At 47.9% G+C, this 19,805-nt stretch overlaps 1 protein-coding gene across 2 annotated transcripts in view; it reads right to left on the bottom strand.

Annotated features, from left to right (window-relative positions):
* Positions 1-19,805, bottom strand: part of Kirrel3 (kirre like nephrin family adhesion molecule 3) — a 555,543-nt gene that overhangs the window by 64,647 nt on the left and 471,091 nt on the right. For both annotated transcript variants that reach the window (XM_048343661.1, XM_048343662.1), the window contains exons 3-4: positions 19,330-19,479; positions 11,804-11,953 (exon numbers count right to left, since the gene is read on the bottom strand). In XM_048343661.1, the coding sequence (XP_048199618.1) occupies positions 11,804-11,953; positions 19,330-19,479 (300 nt within the window). The remainder of the gene's footprint in view (positions 1-11,803; positions 11,954-19,329; positions 19,480-19,805) is intronic.

Genomic DNA, 19,805 nt, shown 5'->3' with positions numbered 1-19,805 from the left:
GTTAACCTGATCTGTTATTGCAATAAGCCATCTACCTCTTTTTATTCCTTTTGGTGGTACGGGGGTTTGAACTCACAACCTTGTGCTTGTTAGGCAGGCATTCTACCACTTGAGTCATGCCCCCCAGCCCTTGTTGTTTTAGCTATTTGTGGGATCATATCTCCAGTTTTTGCCTAAACTGGCCTGGATCGTAATCTTCCCTCATGGTGTATAATCTTTCTTATATATTACTAGCTTCAGTTTGTTCATCTTTGCTAGATTCAGCTTGCTAATCTGTTGTTCCTCCCAGAACTGGGATTTTCTCTGCAGAGGCACAGGGAAATGTTCTGGAGACATCTGCCTTAGGACAGGAAATCATGGAAGTGGGCCTGGCACTCTTTATGCGTCTTCCCCGCAGCTCCCACTCCACGTCGGAACTGAAGTCATCACTACCTTCATTTCACCTTTGGAGTAAAGTATTTTCTTCTCTTTGGAAAACACATGGAACCATCTTAGCCTGTGCTCGAATATCCTCACAGACAGAGAGCTTACTTCTGTGCCATGCTCTGTGATTTATAATTGTGGTGATAAAAACAAAATGTCCTTGGGACTGGAAATGTGGATCCAGGGGCAGAATGCCTACTTAGTAACTAGGCCATCCTGAGTTCAATTCCCAGTATCACCACAAAGAAAGAAGGAAAGAAAAACAAAGAAGGAAGGAAAGAAGGAAGAAAAGAAAGAGGGAAAAAAGAAGAAGGACATTTTTTTTTTAAAAAAGCAGAAAAAAGCCTGGCTGGAGGCAAGGTTCAAGTGATGAGTGACAGCTAGGCAAACAAGCCCAGCAAGTGAGAGGCCTTGATAGGGAACCCTTGTAATAAGGAAAAAAAAATTAAAAAGGTCTTCCTTGGTCTTACATCTGCTTTCTGGAGCACCAAATAAGAAACCCACTTTCCTTCAAGTATTTGAGCGGGACCCTCACCACCTAAGTTGCTTCTATAGCACGCTGAACTTCTCTATGTATTTTTGTGTGTGTGTGTGCTAATCCTAGGGCTTGATCTCAGGGCCTGGGTGCTGTCTCTGAGGTTTTCTGCTCAAGGCTAGCCCTCTTCCACTTGAGCCATAGCTTCACTTGCAGCTTTTTGGCGATTAATTGGAGATAAGACTCTCACGGACTTTCTTGTCCTGGTTGTTTTGAACTGCGATCCTCAGACCTTAGCCTCCTGAGTGGCTTGGATTACGGGCATGAGCCACCAGTGCCTGGCCTTACTTCTTTTAATTGTGCACAGAAGTATGTATCTCACACCTTCCAAGTGCCAAGCTCTTTGGCAGACATCAGAGACTACACAGTCCATGATTCTGATGGATCATAGGTGGCCTGGGCCAAGGACTAGGCCCGATGTTGCAGTGTTCTGACTCCATAAGTCTCTGCTGAGTCTTGTCTGCTCTCAAGGCCTGAGTTAAATCATGGCTGGATATTCCCCTGGCAATCTTAAGGCTAGAGCACATTAAGATAGCCGGTAGGTCCTCTGCAGTGTCTGCAATGTAAATAGGTGTGTATGTGTGTGTGCATGTGAGCATGTATGAATGCATATAGTTGAGTGTAAATGTGTTGCTATGTGTATATACCTGTGTGCATGGTTGTGTATATATGTGTGCATGGTTGTATATGTATGGGGTTGTGTGCTGTGGTTGTGAGATGCAATATGTGAATGTGTGTGTGTGTGTGTGTGTGTGTGTGTGTGTGTGTTGGAGCAGGGTAGTAAATTCTTTTTTGTGTGTGTGCCAAATCTGGGGCTTGAACTCAGGGTCTGGGTGCTGTCCCTGAGCTTTTTTTGCTCAAGGATAGCGCTCTACCACTTGAACCACAACTCCACTTCCAACTTTGGTTTGGAAGTTTATTGGAGATATGAATGAGGTGTGTGTGTGTGTGTGTGTGTGTGTGTCTTGGGCCTCTGTCCCACCTCCAGCTCCTCTCTCTCCTTGGTCTTGACCTCTGAGAGTCAGCTGTGGGTTATGTGACTCTGCGTCTCACATGGCTCCTAAAACTGTGCCCTCCCTCACCTCGTGGCTGCCTAGTGGGGGTGGAGGCTTCCACTTAGCAGCATTTTCCTTTCTCATTTCATGCTGTAATGGAGATGCATTGCCAGTTTTAAATCCATAATTTGCCATGAAAGCCTTGTCTGGGGCCCAGGCTGAGGTCAGACCACAGAAGTAGGGAGCTATTTTTAGCTCTTCGCAGGCTCTCTGCCCAGTTTGTCTCTCTGGACCCACCCGGGGCTGGCTTCAGGTGGAGGCCTGGATCTGACTGCGGGACCCGGGGGTGCGGGAAAGGACATCTCTTCTCCAGGTGACCGGCTTCTTTCGCCGGTTACGACTCTTCCTCTGCTTTCCATTTGTCATTAGGAGGAATCGATGGGAGAAGTGTGGCTCGTGCCGATAATACCATGCTCCAATGACTCCATTCTTTTCTGGGCCTGACAAGGGGCGAGAATCAATACTTGTGTCAAGTCCCCAGGAATGTGTCCACTTTCCAGCAGTGACTGATTCCCTTGACTGAGCATTCTTGTGTCTTTACACCATGGGGAGGTTGATCAAAGCCATGCTCTGCACTGTGTGTGTGTGTGTGTGTGTGTGTGTGTGTGTGCATCAGTGCATTTGTCTGAGGCTAAAGAATCTGCGTCTACAAGAACATCATCAAGTAATACATCGGGGACAGTGGAGATGGCCAATGGCCCCCTGTGTTTCTCAGCAGGGCACCAGGATGGAAATGGGCTCTCAGAGACTCTTAGGATGCTAGAAGCCAGCCCCTGAGGGGAGGGCTTCCTCTGAGCAGTTGATCCCCAGTGAGTAGAGGAAATGGTTTGGATTTCCTGGGCAGCCCTGGAACTTCAGGTTGCATGCTGCCACGCAGGCACGTGAGGATCAAGGTCCTGCCTTTTGCAAACATCCGTGGTGCCAGCTTGTGTTCTGCTTGCCCAGGAGCTGAGCCTGCTCAGCATCTTACAGGGCCATGCTTGGCTTAAGCTGCCGAAGGGCATACTATCCTTGATTTTAGGAGCCAAGGCAGAGGGGTTCAGGGAGCAATGCCCTTCATGCCCAACCCTCAAACCATCAGCAGCACTGAGCTAATTACAGAACAAACTCTACAGTGAATCTTACTTCATCTTTCCAGGGAGAAAGCTGAGTCTGCAAGGTGAGACATGGGTCTCTCGTGTGTCACAATAGGATGGTGACAAGACCCACGGCACCAATGTATGCTGTCTGCCTCTTGGACAAAGGCCCTTTTTCTTCTTGGCTCTGGAAAACTGACAGAACTCTAGGTGTGGTAGTGTCACATTTTAGGATGTCAAAGTTGCCCAGAAGTCATCTAGCGATGGGATGGGGACATTGAAGTGGGTAAAACTAGGGCCACAGGGGTGGCCACTGGTGCTGAAATCCAAATGAGCCAGAGGAGTTGGCCCTGGGGCAGACATTTGAGATGTCACTTCTAGCTTTAAATGGACAGTGAGCCTTTGGATAAGCAGTGACAGTCTTCTAGGTCACTTGGAAAGTGACCAGTCTGTGCTAGTAACCCAGGATGGTCTTGGGTGGGCTAGAGTAGGTGAGATGTATCCATAACATCCATCTTTTCCTTCTTGATGAGCAGCCCGCCTGCCCCTGCCACTTGTGGGGAAGAAAAGCCCAGGTTCACCTCCACCCCAAGGGCTCCCCTCTCCGTTAGCACCAAAGGGTCTCTTTTCCTTTCCAGAATATGTGATCTCTGCTATGGAGGGGCAGGGGGGCTCACATCCCAGTGAGGTTGAGACGGATGGGGAGAAGGGTGGGAGGAGGAAGGCATCAAGTTTCTTACTGTGGGGGGGGGCAATATGTAGATTAACAGGGCAGGGACATCCTGGGAGGTGATGATCTTAGAATGCAGCGAGAGTGAGGGTCCAGACTAACTCAGTTCTGGAGGTCGGTTCACCTCCATCTAGCAGCTATGAAGAGCTCCAGGTAGACCCTCGACCTCCCCTGGGGCCCCAGTGTGGATCTCAGAGGTCAGGCTTCCTCAGAGATCCCTGGAGTTCTGATATATAAGGGGGAACTCCAGGCTTCCTAGCAGTTGTCTTGCTATGCAGGTAAGCACAGAATTAAACTAGGAGGTGTGTAGTGGCTAAAGGGGGAGGGAAGAAGAGATACCTGGGGTGGTCTGGGCCACCAGGAAGGGTGGCATGGCAGGGAGGGAGAGGAAAGAGCTGGCAGCAGGGTGGGGTGTGGGGAGCGGTTGCACAACAGCACCGTCTCCCACATGGAACTTGGGGAGATAAGGCTATTTCCTCTCTCTTCTCCCCACCATCTGTCTGCCTTGTTTGCTGCCCCTATTTGGGGGTGACCATAGGGTAATGAATGTGGCAGGAAGCAAGCATACAGCACAAATGAGATAGAGCACCTAAGTCCAGGCCAGGGCCCAGGCAAAACACGCTTAATAAGGAGATAAGGAAATCAATTCTGCTTGTCTTCCCAGCCGTGCACGGGAGGGGCCTGCAGGAGGAACGGGGTGGCGCTGCCTTCCTCTGCTCAGAAAAGCTTTGGGATCCAGTCTGCTGAGGCCCTGGAAGGAGACTCACTTGCTAGTGTCTCTTGATTTGGCACAGTAAAATAGCAATAGTAAAAACAGTTAATGGAATAATCACAGGGTGCTGCACATCACACACAAATCTGAGACATGCTTTGCATATATGGTTTCCTTAAATACTTTCTATAACCCCCATGAAAACAGTGTGATTCTTTCTCCCATTTTGCACCCAAGGAAATCGGCACAGAGGACCTAATTAACTTGGCAACAGTCACACGGTTGGTAAAATGACACAGGCAGGTTTCAGAGGTAGCTAATCTACCATCCAGAGTCTGGGCTCTAAATCATACAGCTGTTATTATGCAGCTGTTTTCCCTCCAGATGTAGCACAACCCAACAACACATGCAATACAGCACCACACAATGCAACACACTCTATCTGTGTATCTGCCAGGCTCTGTTTTTGTTTTTGTTTTGTTTTTGGTAGTGAGTCTGTAAACCCTCCCTGATTTGCCTCCAGCCCAGACGCCTTCGCTTACAAGTACCATTCACTAAGCACCCACGAGGTGCTCCTGGGCTAGGCAGGAAAGCTGCTGCCTGCCTCCAACAGACCCATGCAAGCAGTTGGTTTCAATAGCACAGGTTGAGGAGTGTGATCTAGGTGCCTGCAGAAAGCAAAAAGGAACACAGGGAGGAGGGCAGTCAGGGGAAGAACAGTGGGAAGGACATTCAGGCAGGAGCACAGGAGAAGATATCCAGAAGGATGGTGAGTGATGGTAGTTGCAGCCTGATTATAAATGAAATAGGTGTATAGTTGGGGGCTGGAGCTGGAGAGAGAGAAAATGGCAGGTCTTGGAGTATGGGGGAGCTTGTGAGCCATGGTAGGGAGCCTGCGCTGTTGTGTCAAATACTGCTCGGCTACCTCCTAGTGATTTGCCTTTTTCTGCCCTGGTGGCTGGCAGTAGCTTTCTAGCAATCAATGTCTGGAAAAGCTAGAAGCTCAGCTGCCCACCCCTGCTAGAAGTAGCCAAGGTATCCACCATTTGTCTTTGGACTCTGCTCGTTTGGGGATAGAGGAGTGGGAGCTGTTAAGTCCGGGCGATGGACGTGGAGAACAAGTTAAGGACCGCAGCTGTTTGTCCCTTTCAGTGTCTCGGTCGACACTCTCTTCGGATTGACTTAGCCTTCATCTTCAATAATTCATGTGGAGGTGGGAAGCTAGCTTTATTCCTAACAAGATAGCAGAGTTAATATTAGAGTGGGCCAGGAAGAAGAGGGAAATGGGGTGAAGGAGTGGGAAATGCACTTTTTAATAATTAATCTGACATCAGCGACTCTTGCCCTCTTGAAAACATGACCCCCATCCCCAGCTACTATATATTTTAAATTCCCAACACATTTATTACCATCAGACATCCTGTGAAAGTTGGGCACTCATGGTTCACGTCTGTACTAGCTATTCAGGAAGCTGAGACCTGAGGATTGAGGTTCGAAGCCAACCCAAGCAGGAAAGTCTGTGAGACTCTTATCTCCAACTATCCACTAGAACACCAGAATTGGTGCTGTAGCTCAAAGTGGTAGACTGCTAGCTCAGGGACAGCACTCAGGCCCAAAGTTCAAGCCCCCTGACTGATAAAAAACAAAACAATACTAAAACAAACAAAAAAATTGCAAAAGAAACATCCTGTGAAATTCTATGGCATGATTTACTTGTTTAACCCATTATTTGTCAGCTGTTTTTCTCCCTGCTAGGATCCAAGTGCTGTCAGGGCAGTGGGAGCCTTTTGTTTACTGGTGAATCTTTTTTTTTTTTAATTGCCAAGGTAATATACAGAGGGGTTACAGTTATTTACGTAAAGCAGCGAGTACATTTCTTGCCAAGCTGCTTACCTCCTCCCTCATTTTTCTCCCACCTTTCCTTCTCCCCGATTTCCTCCCCTCAGTTGTACAGTTAGTTTATAACATGTTGTCTTGTAAGTATTGCTGTTACATTGGTTTGCCTTTTACCCTTTGTCTCACTATTTTAATGTTCCTTTTCCCTTTCCTAATTCAGAGAAACATATACAATACCCAGGGTACCAAAATCAAATACAGTGACAACAGGAGCTAAACCATAGGGAAGATAAACAAAAGAAAAATTCTGGTGAATCTTGAGTAGCTAGATCAGCGCTTGGTCCATGCTATGTATTCAGGAAATATTTGTTGATCAAATCCTTACCACTGATTTCCTTCCTGCCCAGGGAACCCCAACTCCTTGGGCCCCAAGTCTTCAGGCAAGTTGTGAAGATGACATACAAGGGGATCCCATAGTTCTGACCTTGGGGTTTGTGGATGTGGGAACAATGTGCACTATACATTTGTGCGTGTGTGTGTGTGTGTGTATTTAAAATGCATGGTGCTTTATTGTTTGTAGTATACACGTGTGTGTGTTTGATGTTCACAGTGCTATTTGGTTGCTAGTTTTACTAAAATCAATTCATTCATTCATTGTCATTAAAAATAAGATAAACAAACTAACTGGATGCTAGTGGCTCATGTCTGTAATTTTAGCTACTCAGGAGGCTAAGATCTGAGGATTGCGGTTTGAAGCCAGCCTGGGCAGGAAAGTCCATGAGACTCTTGCCTTGGTTTTTTTTTTTTTTTTTTTTTTTTTTTTGTCTTTTATAGTTTGCTTTTTTTTTTTTTCCCCAGAGCTGAGGACTGAACTTGGGGCCTTGCATTTACCAGGCAGGCGCTCTTCCGTTGAGCTAAATTCCCAGTCCCCATGAGACTCTTATCTCCAAATAACTGACCAAAAGAAAAAAAATGCCAGAAATGAAGCTGTGGTTCAAGTAGTAGAGTGATAGCCTTGAGCAAAAAAAGCTGAGAGACAATATCTAGGCCTTGAGTTCAAGCCCCAGTACTGGCACATGACACATTGACACACACACACACACACACACACACACACTCACCCCACAGAATAAGAAAATATATTGGATACCTGCTCTGGACTAAGTGTGGTTTAAGGAGTTGGACAAAAGAAGTCCAGTTTCATCTCTAAGGCCACTGCCCCATAGTGAGCAGCAAGATGTTTTCCTTCTCAGCACAGAGCTCTTCCTGCCACACCACGGCTCTGCACATAGGCTGGAATGTCAAAATGGCCAGCTAAGCTGAACCTCTGCAGAGAGGGCTAGAGACACAGGGAAGCTGGATACCAAGGGACCTGGGGAGGTTAAGGTCCCGTGCCAAATCCAGACTCCCAGGGCAGGTTGGGACTCTGAGAGGTCCCCTCTCCTACCCGAGAGGTGGGGTGTTGTCCAAGCCATCCTAATCAGTTACCTGCTAAGCCTCAGGCACCATACAATTCTTAGCTCTAGTGGGGCCTGGCCCAATTTCCCAAAATAGTTGGTGCAAGCAAGTTGGACTTCTGACTGGAAGCAGAGCCTTTTGGGACCTGGACAATTTTTAGCCATCAACGACTTTTTTTTTGGTTGTTGTTGTTTAAAGCATCACTTTTCATTATTTTATAGGTGAAGAAGCTGGAACCCAGAGAGGTTGAATAATGAGCCCAGGATCACACAGCTGGGCTAGCAATAGGGCTGCTATTGCCTCTCAGTCTGTGGCTCTTTCTAGGACATCCTGCGTTGTTTTGTGGGTAGAATGCCTTGCCTGGTCCCCAGCTGAGCCTCATATGGCTCTGGGCAGCCGGTTGGAGCATGGAGGAAACAGCAGCCATGAATCCAGACTGTGGCTCTCCAGTTTTCTCCAGTTCCGTTCCTCCAGCCATCTTTCCCTCATTTTCCAGCTCCTCCCTCTGTCTCCCCGGGGTCACAAATGCTCTGTTCAAAGTTGTTCCTTGCCTGATTGCATCTGAGAGCTGAAAACACAATGCTAATTAATGTGTCTGTGACTCTAGGCTTGGCTGCCGGGCGGGTCCCCACTCCCTCCCCGGAGCTGGCCAGGCTCGGAGACCCGGCCCTCTGGCTTCTCCCAGCCTGCTGCTGGCAGATGCATATTTTAACAACGCACATCTGTTGGCTATATAATCTCTCGTATTTGCCCTCCTCACTTGGTGCTTTGATGGAAGACCCCCCGAGGCCTCCCTCTGTTCCAGCCAAAGTGTTTGCTTTGCAATTTTGTCGGAATACCATCTGATTCGGCTCTCACATCTTCTGCAGGTTCTAATCAGGCTCTTACTTTATTTAATTAAAAATCTATCTCAAGCAAATACAGACTAAATTAGGAAGTGCTCTCATTCCTGGGAAGGCAGCTCCCCTCAGGGAAGTGGCTGGGATATTTTCCAGGGCTGAGATGTCACAGCAGAGCAGATGGGGTCTTGGTTGGGAAGGAAGGCAGCTGGGCTAGGGTGCGTATAACCACCTCTCTCCCTTCTGCTAAATAGCCATTCTGTCCAGTCACTGACTCCAGAGCAGGGCTCCCTTTTCAGTGGGTTGGGTGGCCTCACTCATTGGCCCTGCAGGACCCCTGGGGGTGGTGGGGGAGGATCTGCTGGACTGGGCTGCACCCATGGGACCACCTGGGTTGGGTTGATGGGATCTTAAAGGAATGGCTGAGGATGGAGATCTAGGAAGCCTCAAGAAGTTAGGGTTGCAATGCCTAGGTATCTTCTTGCTCTGGTTCAGTATGCTTAGAAAAGTTTGATAGACAAGATGCCTGCCTGCTCATATACTGAGGGGAGCCGGGCGCTGGTGGCTCATGCCTGTAATGCTAGCTACTCTGGAGGAGATCTGAGGATCACTGTTTGAAGCTAGCCTGGGGAGAAAAGTCAGTGGGACTCTTATCTCCAATAAACTACTCAGAGCAAAAAAAGCAGGAAGTGGTACTGTGGCTCAAGTGGTAGAGTGCTAGCTTTGAACATGAACAGGCTTAGGGACAGTGCCCAGGCCCTGAGTTCAAGTCCCAGGACTGACAAAAAGAAAAACAAAGAAAAGAAAAAAATGGTTATACTGAGGAGACCCTGGTGGGATCTGTAAAGTCACCCCTCCTTCAGCTGATCACCTGACTCCCACCCACCCCTAAACCCAGCTGTGTCCCCAGAGGTAGTGCCAAGCCAGTCTCCTGTGGAAAGGGAAGGGGAACAAACGGCTTCTAGATGTGACCCAGGATCCCAAGGCTCCGCTCTGAGAAGCCTAGCTCCTCACAAGCTGGACAGATGACATTCTACTGGCATTTGGGACCAGGAGATTGCACAAAGGCCCCTTGGCTTGGAGCTAGAAAATGTAGAGTTGCTTTTAAATGTTAATTAAGCTGTGTGACCTCCTGCGATTGCCTTTGCCTCTCTGAGTCTCTCCCTTTGCTTATCTGTAAGACACCAGGAGTCATTTGGACTTTTAATACATTGGGCTTTGTTGTCTGATTGAGATAGCAGTGGAGAGACAGGCTGAGTGGCCAGGTCTAACTAGTGAGGTCGACACACCTTAAGGACAAGATGAGTCTGCATTGATTTTAGCTTCTGCATCAAGTCAGGCAAATGGACAACACTTCACTTTTCCTCTTCCCAGCATCCTCTGCTCCTCTCTGGGAGGTGTCTCTTTGAAAGATGAGGATCCCACAGTTTTGCTTAGCAAATGCATTCTGGAAGTTTGCAATCCTCAAATCAGAGAGAGAGAGAGAGAGAGAGAGAAAGAGACAGAGAGAGACAGAGACAGAGAGAGACAGAGAGAGAGGGAGAGAGAGAGAGAGAGAGAACAAAACAAAATAGACAGTGGTGGGGCTCTGGTGGATCATGCCTGTAATCCTAGCTACTCTAGAGGCTAAGAACTGAGGATCATGGTTCAAAGCCAGCCAGGACAGGAAAGTCTGAGTCTCTTATCTCCAATTAATCACCCCAAACTGGAAGTGAAGATGTAGCTCAAAGTGGTAGGGAGCTAACTGTGAGTATAAAGCTCAGGGACAGTGCCCAAGTTCCTGAATTCAAGACCCATGATCAAGCAAACAAACACACAAAAAAGGAGAGAAAGAAAGGGAAAGAAAGGAAACAAAAATTCCAAGTCTCCCGGCCCCCTCTCTCTCTTTCAACCTCCCATAGAATCGCTGTCTCACTTGGGGTGTGTGTGTGGCTGTGGACCCCTTTTACAGTGGTCACACCTCTGAAGGCCCACCTCCAGCTCAGTCATTCAGCCTATTTATCCTGCTGGACAGTTCATTTCCCATCTCTCTCCTTGCAGGCCAGAGGAGGTTGGTGAGCATGGCCTGGCTCTCCTCCCTGTCTCAGCCCGGCTCTGGTAAGTGGTCCTCTGGGGCCTGTCTACTGCGTGCTTAGAATCATCTGCCCTGTGTGTTTGGCTGTGTAGATCTGAAGATAACCTGACGTGCTCTTAAATATTTCATTTCCGAGCAGCCATGCGTCTTATCTGCCAGGCCATGAGGCAGCACCCCAGCTGCTGACCCCATCGTCAGAGCTCCACAGCAGCTGCCCAGCCTGGGCAGCTGGGCTTCTCTCTCCTGCCTGTCTCTGTTCCAAGCCACACATGCTTGGCAGAGATGCATCCAGAAGGAGGCTGGGGAGATAGTGCAATGAACTCTGGTTGGGAGACCTGGGCCAGGTCCTCTGCTTCTTTGAGCCTCAGTTTCTCACTTCAGGTTACAATTTCTGACCCCCACAAGTGGCCCAGAAACAGCGGAGACAAAGTGAGCAACAGAGCTAGGAGGGTTGCTTCAAGCTGCTTTGCAAATGGGAGCTATTATAACTTTTGTGCAAGGCCTGCTTCTCTGCTCTGCAGTCTCGATTCTCCAGAACATCTGGCTAGACAGAGGAGGGAGACAACCAGGACTGAGCTCTACAGCAAAACCATGGATATTGAGGGGCCACCAAGTAAGCCCATTCCCTCCCCAGTCCTCAGGCAGGCCTGCCCCAAAGAGGGCAGATGGACCTTTTCAGGAGAGCTGTCCAGGGACATGTGGGGTGGGGGGGGAAGCAAGGGTAGGATTGGAAAAAGAGCCTGACTTCCTTAAATGGACTGCAAAACCAGAATTGCCAGTCGCCACTGGTGTGGGGCAGGAACTAGCATTGCTGATTTCCCATGGATACAAGTCACAGGGGGAAATCAAGCTCCAGGCTGACTCTGAAGTGGAAGGAGAGAAGAGGGCTTAGGAAGAAAGGGTGTACAGCTCATGGCCACACCCTCTCTTGTACCTGGCTCTCTTCACATTGTAGAGTATACAGAAGCTGGCATTAGCCTCCCTGCCCAGTGGGAAGGAGCCTCCTGGAGTGGAGCCCTGGTGTTTCCCTGAGCATTTATGACCCTTTGTGCATGCAGCTCTTACCCAGGACAGTGAGGCGTGCAGGGCGGGACCGGATGGCGGCCTGGATGGCCTGGCACTCGTACACAGCATCATCCTGCAGCTCTGCCCTCAGGATCTTCAGGTGATGCTCTCCTGACAGGTGGTTTCCCACCACCAGGTACTGAGGGTAGCCTGTGGAGGAAGACAGCAGGTGGGTGAGGAGATCTTTGTCAGCTTATTTCTCAGTGGCTATTCGTCAGTGTCACAGACCCTGGAGAAAATGGTTCCTAAAAGCTGCACTATGCAAAAGCAAAGCATAGTCAAGAACGCAGCAGATGTGGGCAGAGCTTCTGGTCCCCTCTCCCCCTTCCTCTTCCCTGCCCCCCTTCCCCCTTTTTAAGTGGAAAGTCTTTTCCAGAAAGAGATGGAGAGTCTGACACTTGGCCTGTACTTGGAACACCAGATGATCTTTATCTGTGTAGCAAGCCAGTCTTGGTCCTTAGAGTGATTTCTTCCCTAACTTGTAGTACTCTCTTCACTAACAGCCCAGAGTCCCTGCTTGCTATTGAAGTTCCAGCTGTCTGGGTTTTTGTTTGATACTGTTTGTTTGTTGATTTTGGTGGTACTAGTGTTTGAACTCAGGGCCTTGGGCTTGTGTGGCAGGTATTCTATCATTTTGCACTATAAGTTCAGTGGATTATTTTAGGGGAGAGTGCCGGTGCTTGAACCCAGAGCCTGGGCACTTTCCCTTAGCTTTATCACTCAAGGGAGGTGCTCTACCACTTGAGCCACAGCTCTACTTGTGGAATTTCTTTGTGGTTAATTGGAGATCAGAGTCTCTTAGATCTGTCTGCCGAGTCTGGCTTTGAACCTTGATCCTCAGATCTCAGCCTCCTGAGTAGCTAGGATTGTAACACCCAGCCTGATCCCAGCCTTTTGCTTTACTTAATTTTTCAGTGAAGGTCTTGTACTTTTGCCCATGGGTGGTTGGAGTTGGACTGTTATCCTCTGACTTAGGTCTTCTGCATAGCTAGGACTGCAGGGGTAGACCATCATGCCTGGCTTACTAGTTGGGTGTATATTAGCTTTTTACCTAGGCTGGCCTCACACCACAATCCTCCTGAATTCTACCTACTGAGGGGTTACAGGCACGAGCCACCACTTGTTTTCTCTTTTTATTTTGAGTCTCAAGGAGCTTCCATGTTTTTGCATATGAATAAATGTGCATGGCTTTCCCCCTGGCCGTCTGTCATCGATTGCAAGTTTATTTCAGACTAAAATTGTCACATCTTTAGAAGGGAGAGGGTAAGTTTAAGCTTCTCTCTATACTAGGGCAGAAGTAGAGAGACAGGTGCAGCGGGCACAGTGGGAGGTGTGCTCAGTGCAAGGAACACAATAGCAAGACTTTCCCAGGGCAGTATGCATGTGTGTGTGCGTGCGTGCGCGTGCGCGCGCGTGTGTGTGTGTGTGTGTGTGTGTGTGTGTGTGTGTGTGTGTGACATGCATATGTTGTTGGTTTGGGTTTAGGAGAATCAGAGAGGCGAGTATTAGGTAATAAAGGCTACAAAAGAGATGAAAATGGTAAGTATGGGCAGATCCAGCTGGGTTGTTACTCTGGGAAGTGGTATGCTTAATATTGTGGTCTACTAATGCATACCTAATACAGGATTCTCATAAATGGGGAGAAAAAGAGACAGAGAGAGGTACAGAGACAGAAACACACAGAAAGAGACACAGACAGACTCATGAGCAACCAGAGTAACAGAGAAAAGGAAGGAAAATATGAAATGCTTGGAAAAAGATCAAAAGCAACTTTTGGTGCAAAGTTTTGTCTTCCGATGGACAGGAAGTAGAAATCCAGGCCTAGCTTATCAGTGTCTTAGGACTGCTGGACACTTCAAACCATAGTAGTCCCTTTCTAGTCATTTTGCTTCCCCATCCCCCAAACCCCAGGGCCTGATTAACCACTTAGGAGGCTCTCAGGACACTTAGGAATTTGGGGCCCCTTCTACCACTGGCAATGAATAATAGATAAATAAAAGTTTGAGGTTGATAAATCATTAATCAGCTTTCCTGCTGCCCTGTGGAGTGGAATATAAATGCCGACTTAAGTCACGGCTGGCCAGGCTGGGCTGTTTCTTTCTCTCCTGGATGGTAGGCTCTAACTCTCCTTAGTTTATCCAGGCAAGATACATTTTCCATCTGTCCCCTCACCCCAACGGTCTTTTCACCATGGGATTTACAGATAGACTCCCCCATTCCCTCCCTGCCCGGGTTCCCCTCTCCTGTGCTTCCACTTGTGTCTGGTAGCCCTAAATGACTCTGCTTTTGAAGGACCTTTGTTGGGACAAGTGACAGTTCTTGGAATGAGCTATAGGAGGTGAGGAGTGGACACATTCAGTCTGAAGAGGAGACACGAGCTTAAGCAAGTCAGAAACAGAGACAGACCTAAACAGAGGCCAAAGAAGAGGCCTTGCAGGCACTCTCTGCAAAGATTTCCCAATCTCTTGGTATAGGTCAGATGTGTTCACAGGCAGCTTTCCCAGAAGGAATACTTGTGAAATTTTCTTAAGTATTTGTGTTATCAAGGAAGGATCTGGGCTAACCATAGAGGGTTGTGAGGTCCCCAGAGGTAATTTCTATACTGGATGAAAGACAAGACCAGGTGGGCTCTAAGACCATTTCATTTGCATAAGCCTAGGGCCCAGAGATAGGACAGGTTTCTTGGAAATGGGCTGCATCAGGGAGATAGGTAGCTGCCATCCTCCATCAGGCCTCCCAGCATGCTCTGTGGGCTTCCCATGCAGCCGAGCCTTTCATGGCTACCATTGTCCTCACCATGCTATCACAGGGCCCTGCCCTCCATAGTGGAGCCAGAAAAGCACACACATCAGCTTTTCCTATGCTCCACCCCTACCCCACCAGGGGATTTCCTGCCTCATTACCCATCCTCCTGCCCTCTAGTGGTAAAGGAAAGGAGCCCAGGTGGGTGAGGCCGGAGGAGCTGGTCCAGGCAAGGGGCAAAGGTGGGATTCCTATGCAATCTCTCTCCCCCGCCCCTCCCCACTGCCTTCAATGCAGCTGGCTCACTGCCTGGGCCCCTCCAGCCCAGCCTCTGGATCCCGCTGTCCTGTGATTAGTCTCTGATCTCCTGCAGGCATCTTGGCTGGAGCTGGTGTTTTTGTTGTCTTGCAAGTGATCAGCAGCAGGATTTCTCTCTCATGAGTTGCTGAAAACATCAGTGATGGGTTTGTTTGTATTTGCCTAATTAGGTGTCGAGCTGCGATGCTATCCCAAGGATTGGCAGCATCTTTGCAAAACATATTCAGATGCAATAGATTCTGAGGAACTTTTAGCTCCTTCTACAGAATCACTACTTTCTATCTGCAGAGGAGGTCAAACTGTGCACTCTGGGTGCTCAGCCACATTGCCTAGGTTAGGTATATTTCCTCAGTCTGTTGTCTTGGGCTGTCTTGGGTGAGGTACTCTAACTTTTTCGTGACTTGGTTTCCTTATAAGAATAATGGGCACATCGCTAGCCTTCTATGGGCAAAGATTCAATAGGGCAGTCTATGTAAAATGCCTGGCTCACAATGAGTAGTATATAAATGCTAACTTAAATAAAACACAGAGAGGTATGGTGGAGGGTTCCATCTTTGGAAGGGACAGCAGACAGGGTAGGTGGTCCTTTGGGGCTAGCCAAGAGGGTTTTCTGCACTGGGATTGGTTATACTGTAATATGGAGGTCAGATCTGGCCAGTGCCATGTTGGCCATGTGGTAAGCTTGACCATATGGTATTTCTAGCACCTTGTCTTGATGGGTGTGCCTGGATTTCTACAGGAAGGAAAGGCCCATCCCCAGGGAGTTCCTAAATCCCAAGAGACAGGGGTGGGCACATGGCCTATAGGTTACTGAACCTGTCAGCCAACTGCTTGGGACTGGGAGCTTCCTGTGACCCAGCCCCCTGACCTGACTCTATTTAGGGGCAGGCCAGCTCAGGCGCCATTAGGCCATGCCATGTGTTCACATATGGCGTCTCGTCCCCATGGAGTCCCAATTCAGCTCTCCACTGGAGCTGAATTGGTTTGTTGGTACTTAGAAATCTTCTGGAAGTAAGTATCTGTGCCGCTATCCTGTTTTGTGTTATATGTTTTTCTGAAACCTGGGACTGGTCCATCTGGTACTTCCCCAATAAATTCATCTTTTTACTTGAGACTGTCTCTGAGTGGTGGACTCTTGGAGGGATGGGGGATTCTCCCCACCCCGGACCTCATTACAATACCATTGAATTAATTTCTTTATCAACTGTGACTCGGTTTCCCTGCCCCCCCCAAAAAAGGGGAGGGACTCCTTTATTCCCTCTGGACAGTTGTAAATGTATGAGATAATATCTGAGAAGAACTTGAGCCTCTTAGGGAAATAGTCTATGTTCTAGCCACGTGAGGGAAGGTGTTTATAAATCACTTAAAATAAAAAAAAGTGTTTCCATTCTTGTGTTTATAAATCACTGTTTTCAGTGTTTCCGGCCTTGGTAGAGGACCTTAGGTCTGCAACCAGGATATCATTCTCAGTGGACCGAATGGGGTGACCCTGTGCAAATGGAAGACAGAGGTGCAGGTGGCAGAGGCCCTGCACACGAAGCCTCAGTTTCCCTGTAGGAAAATTTCCGTGGCATTAAGCTTTCTCCAGGTGAACAGACTTCTTTCCCTTCTTTGTGAGGAAAGTGAGCAGTATTTATTGAACCCATGAGAACCTGTCATGATGATGAGAATGCTGTTTGGGGACAACTGGGGTATGCAGGGTAAGTATTTCTCAGGAGTTTGACCCTATTTTTTTTTTTTTCTTGGCACCTTCTTTCTGTAACCAGATCAAGTTGGAAGAAAGTGGATCTCAGGGCATCCAAGCCCATTGTCCTTTAGCACTGAGCAGACTCTGTTTGGAGATCTCAGAAAACCACTTAAGGCCAGGTGTTAGTGGCTCATGCCTGTCATCCTAGTCATTCCTTAGGCTGAGATCTGAGGATCATGGATTGAAGCCAGCCAGGGCAGGAAAGTCTATGAGACTCTTATCTCCAATTAATCACCACCAGAAACCTGGAAGTGGCACTGTGGGTTACAGTGATAGAGCTAGCCTTGAGTAAAAGAGCTCAGGGACAGCACCTATGCCCTGAGTTCAAGTCCCATGACTAACAGATAATGGGGGCCTTACCCTCACTGTGATGGCCATCTATGAGCCATCCTTTGTCCTAGGACCTCTTCTTAGCCACCTTGGATCTAACAAGACTCCTGTCCATGACCTAACATTAAAAAAAACCATCCCCCAGGACCTCACACAGCCTGCTTATCGAGCAACAGTGCCGGGCCTGGTTCAGAGCCATCCTGAATACGAGCAATTCTCGTTTGGAAAGGTCGTATCATTCTCCGGTTTCTCCGGGGTATGGGAGTTCAGAGCCTTAGAAATTGGCTGGTTCCCATAATACTTAAGCTTTAGGGCAGCACAGTATATTTTGGAGATATTATTGTGTATTTTATCTATGCTCGGCCCAGCTGTAGCATTCAAACCCATTGACTGCTATTGGCCATTGCTATAATGTTTCAATATGAATTTTTTTGGCAAGATATAACTCACATTTTAAAACATTAATTTCCCAGTCATCAGGTTCCTATGTGTACTTCGATTTTTTTATTTTCCTGCATCTGTATACCACGAAACGAGGCAAAAACCACTTCTCAGCTGAATATATATATTTCTCATGGAGCCACCCTCTGCCATTCCCCAAACACAGGGAGAACAACACCCAGATCTGTCCTTCTGAATTTTACTGTGTGTGGCAAGCCTAGTAAATAGCCATGCACCTATCTGTCTCAGGGCTGAGTATTGATGGCCAATGGGTGAATGACTAGAAAGATTCCTTTTTCTCCCAGAGGAGAGCGTACTTTGGAAAGGTGCTTAGCTGTGCTTGTGGTAGCCATGAATAGGACTTAGCCAATGACACAACATGGGCACTGATCAGGAAGGTCACATGCCCGACACTGGTAGCTGTGGGGGGCCCTACCCCCTCTGCTCAGTGTAGCCATTGGGTGGCTGAATAGGTTTGGAATTTACTATGACTCCTTCCTGTCATTTATCTTTTCTTTGTTCCTTTTCCTTTCATTCTTTTGTTCATTATTTCTCTTCTTTCTCTCCTTTCTACTTTCTCTGTCCTTCCTTTCTTATTTCTTTCTTGCTCTCCTTCCTTCCTTCCTCTTTCTTTCTCTCTCTCCTTCCTTCCTTCCTTCCTTCCTTCTTCCTTCCTTCCTTCCTTCTTTTCCTTCCTTCCTTCCTTTCTTCCTTCCTTTCTTTCTTTCTTTCTTTCTTTCTTTCTTTCTTTCTTTCTTTCTTTCTTTCTTTCTTTCCTTCCTTCCTTCTTCCTTCCTGTCTATCTTTCCTTCCTTCCTTCCTTCTCTTCTCTTTCTCTTTCTCTCTTTCTTTCTTTCTTCTTTCTTTCTTTCTTTCTTTCTTTCTTTCTTTCTTTCTTTCTTTCTTTCTTTCTTTCTTTCTTTCTTTCTTTCTTTCTTTCTTTCTTTCTTCTTTCTTCTTCTTTCTTTCTTTCTTTCTTTCTTTCTTTCTTTCTTTCTTTCTTTCTTTCTTTCTTCTTCTTTCTTTCTTTCTTTTTCTTTCTTTCTTTCTTTCTTTGTACTTGGGCTTCAACTCAGGACTCACACTGTTCCTTGGCTTTTTTGCATACATCTGGTGCTCTACCCCAGCTCCATAGCTCCACTTTTAGCCTTCTTTTTTCCCCCTTTTTTTGTGGTGGTAGTTCATTGGGGCTAAAAGTCTTATGGGCTTTCCTACCCAGGGTGGCTTTGAACTAGCCTCCTCAGATCTTAGCCTCCTGAGAGATAGCATTACAGGTGTGAGCCACTGATGTCTAGTTTTGTCTTTTCTTTTCTTAGACGTTACCATTAAGGGGGCTGGGAATATGGCCTAGTGGCAAGAGTGCTTGCCTCCTACACATGAAGCTCTCGGTTCGATTCCCCAGCACCACATATACGGAAAACGGCCAGAAGGGACGCTGTGGCTCAGGTGGCAGAGTGCTAGCCTTGAGCGGGAAGAAGCCAGGGATGGTGCTCAGGCCCTGAGTCCAAGGCCCAGGACTGGCAAAAAAAAAAAAAAAGTTACCATTAAGGCTAACTAGGCTTTTTAAAAGATAGCTTTCATTGACTTGATTCTCTTGTTGGATGGGATGACACCTTGGTAAAAGGGGGATGTGCATTTTGGGTCCAGAAATAAGAACACTTGGTTTCCAGAAATCAGACTTTAAGTGAATCATGTTTGACTTTGGTATTAGACTTATCACCAGAATGGAGGGGTTTCTTGCAGTTTGCCAAGTTCCATGGCCTCCTATCTGCTAGGGATTCTGGATTCAGGGCTTGTCGAGCTTGATTGCCCACAGAGTTGCAATGAGGACTGGAGTTTTGACCCTCAATGTCTGCATAGATGGGACAGGGTGTTTTCTGATGGAGTAGATGGGTAGACAAGGCAGAGTCAGGCACTGGACCATTCTGGGGAGTTGGGAAGTACTCACTGGAGAGATCGCGGCCTACGCCCAGAGCCAAACCATCTTTGATCCACAGAACGAAGCCATCGTACTCTGGAATGGCGCACAGCAGCGTTACTGGCTGTCCAGATACCACCACCTGGTCCTGGGGCTGCTGGCTGAAGGAGTAGACTTGACCTAGGGAAGGGAGAAGCACAATGGCCTGTTAGTGCAGGCAGCTGTACCTGAAGATCGTTCCTCACATTCTGGAAGCAGAGCTGGCCCTGGGGACTGGACTTCCCCCAGAGTTCTTTTCTTCCTGCCAGGGGTCTTCTACCCCCACCATTCTCTCTTGCTTTCAGAGGTTGACCACCCCCCAAGTTCAACCCCTCTGCTAATCAGTCTGTATCCCACCCAGGGGCCAGCCATTCTCCTGGTTCCACAGGTCACGCCCAGCCAGCTTAGTAATGGGCCACTCTCTTCTTCTCATGGGACTAACTCCTCTTGCTTGCAAAGTCATGTGA

Source organism: Perognathus longimembris, chromosome 3, assembly GCF_023159225.1.
Source record: "Perognathus longimembris pacificus isolate PPM17 chromosome 3, ASM2315922v1, whole genome shotgun sequence".
Taxonomy (NCBI): domain Eukaryota; kingdom Metazoa; phylum Chordata; class Mammalia; order Rodentia; family Heteromyidae; genus Perognathus; species Perognathus longimembris.
The sequence above is the reverse complement of the archived record's forward strand: the minus strand, read 5'-3'. Positions and strand labels throughout refer to the sequence as shown.